Below are 15,199 nucleotides of genomic sequence, written 5' to 3'. Positions count from 1 at the left end.
GTGGTACATAAACAAACAGGGAGGAACCCATTCCTACCCCCTATGCAGACTAGCTATGTCTCTTTGGAACATGGCTCTGGAATTACAAATCGAGCTTCAAGCACAGTTCCTGCCAGGCAAGGAAAACACGCTGGCAGACAACCTAAGCAGAAATATGACAGATCCACACGAATGGAAGTTGCATCCTCAAGTTTTTTCAAAGATAATTCAAGCATGGGGAAGGCCCGACATAGATCTCTTTGCCTCCCACAGAAATCACCAATTGGCAAAATTCTGCTCAAGGACCTTTCATCCACAGGCCTGGAAAGTGGACGCACTCTCTTTCAGTTGGACAACAATGACAGTTTATGCCTTCCCACCTCTTCCTCTGCTGCCCAAAGTTCTATTAAAAACCAGAGCAGACAGACCAAAGATGATTCTCATTGCTCCAGACTGGCCAAGACAACACTGGTACCCACTCCTGAGGAGCCTGACGCATTCCCCACCATGGATCCTGCCTCTAATGCCTCTTCTACTGACTCAGCACAACTTCAAAACTCCTCACAGTCAGCTGAAAACACTCAACCTAGCCGCATGGAAGATTCCTTAAAAACACAACAGACCCTACTCTCCAAGGAGGTGCAGGATGTCATTTTGGAGGCCAGAAGACCTTCTACTAGAAAAGCCTACTCCGCAAAATGGAAATGGTTTTGTGCCTGGAATGAGAAAAAGGGCCAGAATCCTGGAATACTGAATTTACCTCAAATATTACAGTACCTAGCTGAGATGCTAAGCAGAGGACTTTCATTCTCCTCCATCAAAATCCATGCCTCAGCCATTTCTGCAGAATACAACACTGATCCTCCTTTATTCTCTCACCCCCTCTTAAGACAGTTCCTCAGAGGGGCTAAGAATATAAAACCCCCATGGAAACAACCAGTATCTGCTTGGGACCTCAATTTCATTCTAGAAAAACTGACTTTGCCTCCTTTTGAGCCAGCTGCTTCAACAGAACTGCAATATTTGTCCTGGAAAACAGCCTTCCTGCTGGCTATCACCTCAGCCCGCAGGGTTTCGGAACTACAAGCCCTCATGGCTGTGCAGCCTTTCATAATTTTCCATCAGGACAGAGTTTCCTTACGAACCAATCCTTCCTTTATGCCAAAGGTAGTATCCAGGGTAGCCTTGAATCAGGCTATCCACTTACCTACCTTTTACCCCAATCCTCAAAACAAAGGGGAGAGACTACTACATTCCTTGGACATTCACAGACAGCTCCGTTATTATTTGGACAGAACAAAGCCTTTCAGAAAATCAGAGCAACTCTTTGTGTCCTATGCTACAGGAGCTCAAGGGAAGCCTATTTCCAAACAGACAATCTCAAAATGGATAGCCCACTGCATACGCTTTTGTTACTCTTTTCATGGTAAAACTGTACCTGCAGGCATCAGATCTCACTCCACAAGGGCCACAGCTACCTCTGCAGCTTTCCTCAGGGGGGTTCCTACCAAAGATATTTTGGAAGCTGCCACTTGGAGTTCTGCACATACTTTCTCCAAACACTATCACCTACCATTATACTCCAAATCTAGAGCGGGCTTTGCCACTGCAGTCTTGCAGGGCATCCTGGCTCCTCCTAGTTCCAACTAGTGCCTACCACCCCTTTTTTAGCTTTGGTATTCTACCCATCTGTTATGACTGCAGCTGTATGCACGATGAACATAGTACAGTTTTGTAATTACCATAAATGTAGATGTTCGAGTGCTAATACAGCTGCAGTCCAGGTTTCCCTCCTTCCTTCCCCTCTGGGACAGGCCTAATGGCTAACACCTCCTCATACAACCTGTTTGGGGTATTCTTTTATGGTGTATTTGCTTGCAACTACTGTTTTTTTGATTATACTGCATTGCTTTATTACATAAATTTATGTATTGCCTTCTTTCTGGGGGCACCTGACATCTGGGGAAGAAAAACTGAAGAAAATGGCGTCAGCTGGTTCTTTTATACCCCTGTCGCACTGACGTCAGGGAAGAAGCGACGACATCTGATGCCGGACCTAGACTTTGGAATTCGGCCAACCGAGGACCCGCCTGACGGCAGGAAAACCCATCTGTTATGACTGCAGCTGTATTAGCACTCGAACATCTACATTTATGGTAGGTACAAAACTGTAATTTAAGGATCCTGTCCCACTGTGGAATTTGATGATGTTGCAGGTGGTTGCAGTCCCTTCCTTTGAGATTTCTGCTACCACTGATTTGAAACTTTTATTCTGGAAAACATTGCGGCTGTCACCTCTGTCAGGTGTGTGTCTGAGTTGCAAGCCCTGTCTTCTTATCCCTCCATATTTGAATTTTCAAAAGGATAGGGTGTCCGTCCGCACAGACCATACTTTTCTTCCCAGGGTGGCAAGAAAAAATAATTTGAATCAGTCCATTCACCTGTGTTTTTCCCCATTTTCCCCTATGAAGATGACTATTTCTTACATTGTCTTGATATGCGTAGGCAATTGAGATTCTGTTTAGATAGGAAGAATCCTTCAGGATGTTTAGCAAGTTATTTGTTTCATTTTCAAAGTCGTGATTTATTAAGCCTGTATTTAAAGTTATGACATCCAAGCATTACTTTTGCTTATTGTTTGAAGGGAAGTCCTTGCATCACAAACCAAAAGTTCATTCTGTCAGAGCTGTGGCCAATTCCACAGCTTTTTTTCTCCAGAGCATCTTTCAGTGATAGATTTGCAGCTGCTACTTGGATGAGTCCTCACACTTTTGTGTCCCACTGCAAGCTGGACTTTCAGTCATGGTCTAGGGCCTCCTTTGGTTCCACCGTATTGCATAATATCCTCCCATAGAACCTCCCTGGGTGTTATGTGGCTGGGGATTCTGTCCCGCAGGTTCAATCCAGATGGAAAAGACATCATCGGATATGAAAATTATGTACTCACCATAACAACAGATCCGTGTTGTATTTCTTTGTATGGTTCAACCACCCTCGCCTGTTTGTGGCAAGTCTTTCGTCATAAGATGACAAAGTCAGTGAGGTTGTTTATCTTTTTGTTGGGGTCCTTGTTTTTCTGTTTAGAACGGTGTGTTGTCATTTTATGTAGAGAGGGACAAACTCGATCTGAGGTATTTTTTGTTGAGTGAGGCATTATGGGTAGAGGATGCAGAGCTTGGAAAGCTATGGCTGGTCTCTAACCTAGGTTGGATCTGATAACCTGCAGGTTGAACCAGATGGAGAAAGACAACATGGGATCTATCATTATGGTGAAAACATAGCTTTCGTTTTTACAGAGGATTTTACTAGTGGTAGACCTGTATATCCATGGGTTTCTAAGCAGTTAATTGTAGGTTTATCTGGCTATTCCCTTTAGTGCTGCATTCACCCCACTTCCCTTACCTTTGGGGCTGGAACCAAGATGGATTAGCAGTGTGCTTCCTTTTCCAAAGTGAACTCTTAGATTTGATTTTCAAAGTTGAATTCAGAGGATTGTTTCCTCAGGCAGATAGTAAATGCTGGAGGTGTGACTGGAAAAGAGAGGTACATGTGAATGTTTTTTGGCAGTGTAACAAGTTTATAGATTTTAAAACTTCCATGCAGAGTACTTTATCAGAAATATTAGCGAAGCAAATAATCCTAGCTAAGGAAGTTATTATTTTTAGCAGGGATATATGAAGTAAATTGCATTAGTGTGGTAAGGCCTTAAATTTAATGTGACTGGCTGCTAAAAAAAGCAATTTCTTGTAAATGAAAATCATAATCTATTCCCAACTTAGTGGAATTTCTGGATATTGTAAAGGAAATAACCAGAGGTGGGGTCATTAGAAAAAGGAAGGAGTAAATTTCATAAATATAAATGGGAATTGTGGGCATAATAAATGCAGATTGGTGTTAGAAGAGTGAGGTTTAAGGGGAATGCAGGAATTCAGTAAGTTATGTAATGTTGGAATGAATGAAAATTGATAAAGCTATATGGAACATTTCCTCCCAAGGATATTGGACATTTGACCAGTGTACTAAAGCTTTGGTTGCCTTCCTTGTGCAATGAATGTCCACTAAAGCATGAGAGCATGCTGGTATAAATAGAACATAATGGTCAAAAAAAAAAAAAAAAAAATTAAGATCTTTCTTGCTGTTGAAGCATTTAGTCAGACATCTCTCCCACTTGGCATCTTCAGTGTCTGTGCTCACCTTGTGACTAAAGTTTTGTGGGCAGATAAGAACCCTTTTGGGGATCTTCCTTACTTTTTTTATTGAAAACTTTAATGCAACTGAATGTTATGTCTGTCAGAAAAGGGAAATGTGTGCGTGTGTGTGTGTGTGTGTGTGTGTGTGTGTGTGTGTGTGTGTGTGTGTGTGTGTGTGTGTGTGTGTGTGTGCATGTATGTATGTGTTAAGCAGATACTGTACAAGGGTTCCCACATGGTGTTTTCTGCTTTGGAGAACGTCACAATGTACAGTCCTTTGACATGTGTTTATCTTTAACCAATGAAAAGAAAGCATTAGAATCAGGTGGTCACCAGTCAAATGTTTTCAAGCAGGGTCTATATTATAACATTGAAATTGCAAAACTTCAAATGTTATAATATCAAACCCACTACATCGAAGGATGAAAATAGCAAAGCCGAGGAACATCGAATTCTTACCTAGGGCAAGATTTCAGTGGGCTGTTCTGTGGCTTCGCTATTTCCTCTACTGTGGTGCCATAGTTATGGACCTTAGGGTTAGGGTGCGGGTTAAGGTAAGTGGATAGGTAGGAATGTATGTATGGTTTAGTGTAGGGTTTGAAGTAAGGTTTTGTTAAGTGTATGTGTGGTTATTAATTAGTTTGTTTGTGTATAGTTTCATAGGATAAGTGTGCGATAGTTATGGACCTTAGGGTTTGGGTGCGGGTTAAGGTTAGTGGATAGATAGGAATGTATGTACGGTTTAGTGTAGGGTTAGAAGTAGGGTTTTGTTAAGTGTATGTGTGTGGTTTATTTATTTTGGTGTGCTTGTGTTGTGTGTATGCTTCTCGAAACAGTAATTTTTTTCCCTGGGAAAAATTTCGCTATTCTGAGTGTTCAATGTTATCATATTTTGAAATTCCAAGTTCGAGCTTATGGTGTTCGAAATTTTGGAATTTCAAATATATGATATAGAACAATCAAACAATGGTATTTTATTAAGTGCTTTCATCCTGTTAGGACTTCATCAAAATAATATTAGCTCTTAGTCACCCAGGACCTCAAAGATGTATGTCATCATGTAACAATTTACGAAGATCACAGGTGTTATTTTGTTATTTAAGTTTCTTTGTGTCTGGATTACATTCTTGCCATTTAGTCTGTTTGCAGCCCCAAGGGTTTTTACAAAATGTCTGGTTCCAGTCATTGCCTTCTGCAGTCCTCAGGGAATCTATATTTACTCTTACCTGGATGATTGTCTAGTCATAGCAGATTCTGACCAAGACACTCAGACATCTCTGCTTTCTGCAATAAACCCATTTCAAAGACAATAATTCAGTTTAAACCTAGAGAAGTCTTCCCTAGTTCCGTCTCACATGTTAACATTTGCATTCTGTGCAATTGTGTTGTGATAGCTTTTCTCCCGCCAGAGAAAGCTTTTTTCTGCTATCTCCAGTTTTTGGACCTAGTTCACCATTCCATTTCCTCAGCAAGAGATTTTCTCAGTATTCTCTGTTATGTGGTGCTAGCTGTCCCCATAGTTTCTTTAACCAGATGTTACACAAGGAAAATTCAGTAGTTCCTCAAATCTGTTTGGTTCCAACTTTTGCATCCCCTGTCCTTTCCTGTTCCAATATTGAACTTCTTCAAAAATTAACTCCTCTGGTGGACAAACCAGATTCAACTAAATCCAGATCCCCCCATCTTTCTCTTCACATTCAAAGTCAGTCTCCAACCACAGACACCTAGAGTTTTGCCTTGGTGCTGATTCCAAAAAGATCATATTCAAGGGATTTGGGATCCTCACTTCAGGAAAAAATGCATGAACATCAGGTTAGACGGTGGACCAGATGAACCAGCTGGACTCCTGGACCACTGGTAGTAATGTAATAACAGACACACTGTAGTTATGTGGTACATAAACAAATGGGGGAACAGAGTCTTACTCTCCCCCTATGCAGGCTAGTCATGACTGCCTGGGAGCTAGTAGCTCAGTACATTCTCTTCCTTCAGACAACCTAAATTCTACCAGAGCAGAACGTAATTGCAGGCTCCCTGAACAGACCCTCACAAATGGAGGATATTATACCCAGATGTCTTCCAGGAGATTGTCCACATGGAGAACTCCCCAAGTAGATCTGTTTATCTGTGCTTAGATTCCTTGCAAATACACTTGGGAAGCAGATGCATTTTCTTTTCCATACGTTCGTAGGTTCATAGGAGGTTACTAGGTTGGCGGCCCTAGAGCCTTTACAAGCCTAGCCATGTTGATCCCAAGTATCCCCATTAGTTTTTATTTTCGGTAGTTAAGAACAAATTTATGAATAGAGCAGGTATGTGATCAACATTGATTACCCCCTGTCCCTGAGTTACAAGGGTTCCACCCCAGGGGCAAATTAGCGGTCTCCCATCCATTTACCTAGGTTGCATTTGAATAGGATCAGTGAGAAGCTCTGTTTTATGTGAGTAAGGAGTCTATTCCAGAGAACCGTCAGTCTCTGGGAGACTTATCTTCTCTCTAGCATGATCTGTTGATGTCACAAGCTAGGTTGAGATCTCTAAAGTGACTGACTGTTGAGACATTTGACTTGCTGATGTGCAGCATTTCCATTAGGGCAGGGTTAGAGATTGCCCTGTAGGCCAGGCACAGGTTGCTTCTCAGCAGCCTATAAGATACAGAGTAAAGTGAAAGGGCTTTCAGCCTGTTCACATAGATAATTGTTTGGAGTCCCAGTATTTTCTTAGTGAGAAACTTCTGATGTCTCTCCAGCTGCTGCAGGTGTCTGGTGAGATACATGCAGAAGAGTGCATTATACTCTATTAGTGGTCTGATGAGAGTCGAGTACAGTGGAGTTATAACATACATCCCTTGACCTGGATTCTATGCCCTTGCTTATGAGGTGCACTGTGTAGAAGGCTTTCCTTACCAACGTGGACGTGGAAACTTGGAGGTCAAGATTCAGAATGCTATCAACCTATGTTCCCAAGTCTCACACCACTGGGTTGGAACTCAAGGGGGGTGCTGTCAATATTCTAGTTTGTAGGGAATTCCATTTTGCGAAAGAGAATAATAATGCATTTTTTTTGCATTTAATTTTAGACCATGGCTTAGGCACCAGTCATTTCTTTGTGTTAGCCTTTCTTGTAATGTGTTGACATCACTGGGAACTCGATTGTTCCCAGTTTGCAGTCAAGCAGCGAAATTGGTGAGCCAAAGGCCGTCTACTTTGGCTTGGACTTCTGAGAAATAAATATCAAACAGTAAGAGGCCCAGCACAGACCCCTGTAGTACGCCACTGGTGACGGGTCTAATGGTGAAGGTGGAGTCACCAGTTTTGACAGGTCTACTTGAAAACATCTAAAACCTATAACATTTAATTTCATAACATCGAGACCAGAACATCTAAAACTCAAAACATGTAAAACCCATAAAATCAAATTTTATAACATCGAAAATGTGCATCAGAACATTGAACACTATAAATCACATAAAAATAACATCCCCTCCACATATAACAACACCAAACACACTTTTTACTACGTTTCTGCAGGCGAGTAAGCCCCCCCTGCATCCCTCTATGTGGGGGACTCTGCCCCCCCATAAATTAAATGTACCAACTCCGATATCGGACTACAGTGGGAAAAAATTAATTTCCTAACCCTACTGTATCACGATCACCATAAAGAATGTACACATAATGTCTATATCACTTACCTGTATGACCTAAAAAACACATACAGAATGGAAAAATAAACACTATATAGAGTGTATTAATTCCTACACTATATAAATAATTATAGAAATGAAAATCACAATATCTCATAGTGATACCACAAGATTAACATATTAAACTATAACATTTACATATGTGCTGATAACACTGTTACATATTATACATTTTGGATGTTATGAAATTTGATGTTATGAGTTTTAGATATTATGGGTTTTAGATGTTCCGGTCTCAATATTATGAAATTAGATGTTATGGGTTTTAGATATTTTGAAGGGGACCCATTTTGACAGTGTGTGTTCTAGTAACATAAGGGTTAATCCCTGTCTGGGAGAGTTTGTCAATGATGCCAGAGTGGGGAATTGTGTCAAAAACCTTGGCAAGGTTGCAGTAGGCTGTGTGTACTGTCTTACCTTCGTCCATGACTTTAATGACATTCTCAAAGACGTCTACCAGGTTTAATAAGCATGATCTACTCTTGACAAAACCAAACTGGGTTGGGTCCAGGGTTTGGAGGTTGCCTATGTCCTTGTTGATAAGGACAGTGATATTTTTTTTCATGGTCTTGCAGATGAGCCTAGTTAGAATGTAGTTCCCAGGGTCAGTTGATGGCCTCTTTTTGTGCAGAGGAATTACTGTTGCGGTTTTCCATTCTGCAGGCCCATAGCCAGTTCTCAAGCTATGATTAAAGAGAACACCAAGTGGGTCCATTATTTCTTGTTTTAGATTGTTTAGTAAACAACCTGTGATATTATCTGTTTCATTGAGATCTTGTTTTTGGCATTGGCGAGTGCAGAAATGACCTGTTCTGAAGAGATACTAAGCAGAGGACTGGTGTCAGGTATGCGTTGGCATATGGTAGGTGGGGATAGGGAGGGTGAAGTTTGCACTGAATCTGTCAGCTAGCAGGCTGGCGATTTATTCCTGTGTAATATGAGTGATTATATCTACAACCAGTTCAGCACATAGCTGAGCATTCCCTTTTAGACTTTGGACATAGTTAAAGAATTGCCTTATGATTATTCTTGGCTAGTTTGCTTTAGAAGACTTCAAAAGATTTCTGATTTTCCTGTTTAGGCTTAGGAGAGAACTCTTCCTCTACAGAGTGATATGGACAACCATTTATTTCTCTTGTTATATAATCTGTTTATGCTTGAAGTCCACCTGGGTGGCTTTTTTTTATGGGAAGACCTGGTTTTGATCCGGTTAGGTACAGCAGAGTTTATGCAGTCGCTTAAGTGTTTGCACAGGCATTTGCGTACACTTCTGCATAGTGATCATTGGTGTCTGCTATTGTGGGTGGTATGAAGCTTTTTATACCATCGCTTAGTATGCTGTAGTTAGCTTTGGTGAAGTTTTTTGTAATTTTTGTTCCTGTGAGGGTGTCAGTCCCAGTAGTTACTTCAAACGAGACTGAGTTGTGATCTGCTATAACCAGGGAGGGCATCACAGTGACCCCCCCCCTCTTGTTGGTGTGTACTATGTCCAGAACATTAGAGCCCCTGGTGGTGGTGCAGACTATCAGTTCCAGAGCATTTATGTTAACAAAGTCCGGGAACCTCTGGGTGAGCATGTTTTTGCTCTTGTATGTCCCCCACTCTACGGAAGGATAGTTGAAATCTCCCATGACTAAGGTGTTGGGCTATATGGTGAGGGATTTTGGTAAATCGAGGTGGGTGGTGTGCTTATTCTGGTTCATGGTGGAGAAACTATAGCTAGCAATGATGCGGTATGGTATTTTCCTAATTATTATTTGGACATGGAGTAGTTCAAGAGAGTCATGCTGTTTGACCAGTCTTGAAGTGTATTTGGTTTTAATGAAGATGGATACACCTCCACCTTTGGTTCCCTCTGGTCTGAATGTGTGGAAAGCATTGTAGCCTTGCATGACTGGGGTGCACTCAGCAGCCTTGAACCATGTCTCGGTAACTGCACAAACGTCAGCATCCTCCAAGGTGAGGAGTGCTTCCAGGGAGTGCGGTTTCATGTTTAAACTCCTAGCATTAAGCGACATGATACTGAGTTTGTCTCGATTAGATTTTGTTATGATGGAAAATTTTTTGTTTTGACATTGCCTAAAAAGGGCACTATGGGGGAGGCAAGAACATTATCCAGTATCCAAAAGCCTAGGGGGGACAAGTACAGAACATCTCTAGCAAAGCAGCGAAGTTGGTCTACCATATCCTCCCAGGCTGACAGATATTGGATCCCCTGAACTGACACCAGAAGCTGAATCAATTGTGAAAGTCAATAATGTTTTATTTATGTTGTGATGTCATCCTGGGTTAGGGTAGGATACTGCTTAGGGTTAAGGACATGTCTGTCTGGGACACATAATCAGAGTTTCTTCCTGTCTTTCTTCATATAGTCCAGAGAGGAATGTCTCAAGTCATTCACTCCAACATGGATTATGACAGAGTCATAACTGTACTTGTTGAGTGACTTGAGTGCATGTGTGATTTGTAGGATTTGGCACCCGATAGGCAGCTGACCCATGACCTTCTCCAGTCAGGTGAGGAGAACATCTGTGTGTCTCACTATGGCGTCACCTATGACCAAGACATTTGATGGGTTTTGCATTAGGGGCTTGTTTGTTGAGACACTAATGTGTCTGTTGATATGTGTAGTGGTTTCTTTATGCTTAGTGGTGAGTGTGTGTGGTGTACGTTTGGGAGGTCTCTGTTTTTTGGTAGGCTTTTAGTGAGTATCTTCGAATACGTGGGTTTGTGTATTGTGACCTCAATTTGTGTGAGAGGTGAGACTTGCATGAGAGGTGAAGCCTGTGTGCTGACAACCTGTTTGATGTCTAGCTTGTTTTTACATGATATAATTGACTCCAATTCCACAGTGTATTTAAATCTCTCACATAGGATGTTAGTTTGCTTTAAGGAGTAAATGGTTGTCAATATACATGAAGCAATTGCTACATTGTTTCAAGCTGCTCATGTCTATCAAGCTAGCAGAAGAAATGATGGGAAACTGCCCATCCATTGTGGCAGTATTTTTCTGAATGTGGTATTTGGGAAGGAAGTGGGCTAAAAATGAAGCAGTAATTCAATTAAATACAGTTAAAGTGCAGTGCCTGCTTAAAATATGCTTATTTTTCAGTCTTTTTAGTGGATGACTTGGATTTCAATGCAGATGTACTCCAGACCTTTGGCTAAAGTTGCTAAACGTTGAGCAGCTCTGGTAAACTGAGTGCAAACCCACGCAGACGGGAGCCTTGTATACAGGCAAACTGAAAAAAGTTTTAACAAAACTACCAATGGGAAAACCCCAAACTGAGCCTTTCTCCAGCAATCCCAAACTCAGATAGGTCCTGTGCTACACACTTCTGCCACAAGGGTGCAGGGAGACCCTCTTAATGTAAGAAGGCTGGTCTAAGAGCACAGTGATACCAAACAGTCTAGATTCAGCAGGTCTGAATAGAGCCTATGCTATGTAAGGCAAGGAAACACAATTTCTAGATAGGAAGGAGTAAGGGAGAGTCACTTAAAGGTCAAAGTGAGAGTGTTTATTTGTATAGTATTAGACAATTTGCAGTGGTACACCCTCTGCACAAACTGGCAGCTCTTTGAACAGCTGTGAACAGTGGGAGACTTTGGGGACCATTTCCTATAGAGGATTTTAAACTGGAAAGGTTTGCTTATATGCAGTCAAAGGAACCGTGTTTGTGTGATGCTTTTATCAAGCGGGATGAAAGACTTTGATAAAGTTAAACCCTGAGGCCAATCAGATAAAAACACAAAAAAGCTATCAACCAGTAGTTCCCACCTTGGATAGGATGAATTTAGCTCTTTGCTCCCACCAGAGTTCAAAAGAACCCTTCTAATGTAGAACAAAGTGGTTTTGAACTCAAGTGCAGTAACAAATGCTGTACAACAGAAGTAAGAATTCCTGCAGTGTCAAGTTGTTGTGTCTTTCGGCTTTTCCCGGTTAGGAGTCGCCACAGCGGAACTCCGGTCCGCTAATGATTGGCAGTTGATTTTTATGTACCGAGTTGCCAGCCCTGACGCACAATCTTCAATGAAGGAACTCCCATTCACGCATGTCTCCACACAAAAGACGCTCTAGCTGAGAGTCGAACCGGACAGCGTCTTACTGTGAGGCGACAACCCTACTGCAGCACCACCACTGCGGATGAATCCTTGGAAATAAGTTCACTAACCCTGAGAAATGTTCACAACATGCAAAAACTTTGCAAAACTTAGAAATGTTTTGGCAGACTTGCTCAGAACAGCTTTTGCAGTATCAGAGGAGGTTAGGTTCCATAGATGTGAATGTTCCGTTATGCCTTCTCCACTTTTCTTTGATTACCAGAGTCTTATTAAAGATAAAGGACTCTCCAAAGGTAGTTCTAGTTGCACCCTTTTGGCCCAGAAAACATCGGTTCTTCCTTCTGCATCTGGCAAGGAAAAATGCCAAAATCCTTCCTCACAGAGTTGACCTATTCACACAGGACAAAGGATCTTGAACCTGCACCTGATGGCATGGATGATAGATTTTTGGTCCCATTTAGGCACCTATTTACAGAGTGCATAACAGGTTTTAATACAGCCAGAAAACTTGCTGCTAGAACGACATATTTATCCAAATGATGTGTACAGAAACTAGGACTTATCCTAGGTGGGAGCTTTGGTGGTTTCTCATTACCTGAGTGAATTGCTCACATCTGGCCTGTGTTACAGTTCTACCTGTCTGCCATTTGATTTCCCTTCCTTTCTTCTTCATTCCAGGTCCGGCAGTTATTGAAAGGAGTTTTTACATATTATACCACCTAGAGGGCTGGTGGCTCCTTCATTGAATCTTAATTATGTATTTTAGAAGATAACTTTACCTCCATTTGTACTTCAGCTAGATCTTCCCTAAAGTAATTTATTGGGAAGACATTTTTGTGTATTGCTCTGACTTTGACTAGGTGAGTATATGAGTTTGGAAGCCCACATACCTTCTCAGTCCTTTGTTTTTTCACAAAAATAGGATTACTTTTTGGACCAACCCTTCATCAATGCCTAAGGTTGTTTTTGCATCTACTTTGAATCATTCTGTTCAGCTCACTGTATTCGTCCCCCAGCCTAAGAACAGAAAAGAGAGAATTCTGTATTCTCTGGATGTCCACAGACAACTCGAATGCTACCTGGATAAGACAAAATATTTCAGATCATCAGACCAACTCATTATTTATTTTGAAGGTAAAAAAAAGGGGGGAAACCAGTTTCCAAGCCAACATTTTTCTATATGGCTTCCTCATTCTATTCAGTTCTGATAGCCCCCCCCCCCCCCCCAGAAATAAATCCCCTGAGAATATCAAGGCACACAACACTAGAGCTGTGGCTTCTTCTGGGAGCTTGTAGAAAGGGGTGGACTCTAGAGCTATTCTAGAGGGAACAGCTTTGTCCTCTATATATACGCTTTCCCTAAGCACTACAAAATTGACTTCTTTTGCAAAGCCAGTGTAAGATTAAGTATATCTAATCTCCAGGGTCATTTAGACTTTGGTTCTGCTTCTTCCACCCTTTCCATTTAAGCTGTGGCAATCATCCCATATGGATTTATGCTGGTGTAACAGTAGTTTAATGATGAACATTGTACAATTGTGTAAGCAAACTTACTGTAACACTAGATGCTTGAATAGACCACCATTGTACTAATGCCTTCCCACCACCCCATATCTTTTTTTTTTTTACTTGCTGTTTATTCCTGGCCAGGGTAAAGGCCCAGTCATCTTTGTCCCTTTGTTTCTGGTTAGACATAAGAAGAAAGAAAGCTCTGACATTTTGGTACCTGTACTTCCTGTTTATACCAGAATGCTAGTGGGCATATAGTGCAGAAGAAAGATGCTTGAACGTTTTAGTATACTAGCTGGAGGTCTGATATCTTTGGTAGGATACTTCCTATATAGATTTATGCTACAACAACAGCGATCTCTTCAAACTGCTACTGTTATGGTAAGTTTATTTATACAACTATGCTTTCTTGTTTAATGTCAGCTGAGTGAAACTTTTCTTGATTTTTCTTAAAAGTTACTGTTGAGATGAGTAAAAATGGTGCTTTGTATTGTTTTTTTTTTTTGGTTCTGTGGATCATATTCTTTGGAAGTGTAGTAGCAGTGTACGACTCTTCAGGGATTTATTGTATAATAATACTGGTTTCCTGTTCCTTTCTAGTTCAGCAGAAAACGAGCGAGTAGGAAATATCACAATAATTGCCTGGCAGATGGAGGAAAAAGTAGACCCAAAACCCCAGGTTACAAAATCACCTGACACAAATAGTGGAAGGGTAAGTGCTGACAAATTTCTTAACTACTTTTGAATTTGGTGCTGAGTTATATAACTACTTTGTGTTTGTTGCCGAGTAATTCTCATGCTGTGAGAGGTCATGAATGGATGAACTCTATTTGTAATTACCTGAGACTTCCATTATAATTCATTTGCACCTGGGTGGGATTTTGTGACTGGTTAAGCAGCAGGCTGCTCAAGTGTTCCACCTGATTACTTGTAAATGTCTTGGGCATGATGGAATTGTAGTAGCTTTTTTTCTGCTGTGTATCAGAACACGTGCTTTGCAACATGTATGTTTTAAAAAGCAAAGCATTTGGTGTTGCATAATAAGCTGATATATCCTTTTCTTTTTTTTAAATTTGCTTGAGGAAGTGATGTATTTTTTTTTCAGACTGTTATACCAGTTGACGAAAGTCTAACTGAATCCATAGGAATTCGGTCAAAATTTGCAGCATTACGAAAGGACACATTATTGAGATCAGGTATGGCATGCCATTTCACTGAAGTATTTTTTTTTTCCCTTCCTCTGAATCGAAGTGTTTGCATTTGTGTTATCATTTTTTTTAGGTTTATTATCATTAAATTGCCTAGGAAGCATACGTATGTTCAAGATACTTTTTAGTGTGAAAATCCAGAAATGTGATTGCCAAATGTGTCCATATGTAGCACATTTGCATTGCACTTGCAAACCATGACATATGCAGGGGAATGTAGATAGTACATATCCATTCAAAAGTTACGGTTCCTTGAAAATTTTTTTTTTTTTTTTTTTGGTGTCCAGGTTTGTGGTAATTCAGGAGAGGCTGTCTGTGTCCAAGTGAAGGGATACCAGCGCTGATAATAGTAAATTGATATGGGTGTGGGAACTTTCCCCTGTACAGTATGCAGTAATCATCAGCATGGCGGTTGAGGAATGGATTTAGTACCTGTCTCCTACATTTTAGAACAGTGGCTGTCTGAAAAGCTTATCTCAGTTCTTTCCGGGATTAGAGTTTTTGTTATGAAACAAATGATGTTTACATAGCTGTACCCTAATTAT

The 15,199-nt window shown here is 40.9% G+C and overlaps 1 protein-coding gene across 7 annotated transcripts in view; it reads left to right on the top strand.

The window, feature by feature from the left end:
* INPP4A (inositol polyphosphate-4-phosphatase type I A) overlaps window positions 1–15,199 on the top strand; it is a 1,931,511-nt gene that overhangs the window by 130,744 nt on the left and 1,785,568 nt on the right. For all 7 annotated transcript variants that reach the window (XM_044072185.1, XM_044072184.1, XM_044072183.1 and 4 more), the window contains exons 3-4: window positions 14,047–14,158; window positions 14,552–14,642. In XM_044072185.1, the coding sequence (XP_043928120.1) occupies window positions 14,047–14,158; window positions 14,552–14,642 (203 nt within the window). The remainder of the gene's footprint in view (window positions 1–14,046; window positions 14,159–14,551; window positions 14,643–15,199) is intronic.

This window comes from Protopterus annectens, chromosome 5.part0 (genome assembly GCF_019279795.1).
Source record: "Protopterus annectens isolate FY-2018-M chromosome 5.part0, PAN1.0, whole genome shotgun sequence".
Classification (NCBI taxonomy): domain Eukaryota; kingdom Metazoa; phylum Chordata; order Ceratodontiformes; family Protopteridae; genus Protopterus; species Protopterus annectens.
This window is presented reverse-complemented; position numbering and strand designations above follow the sequence as displayed.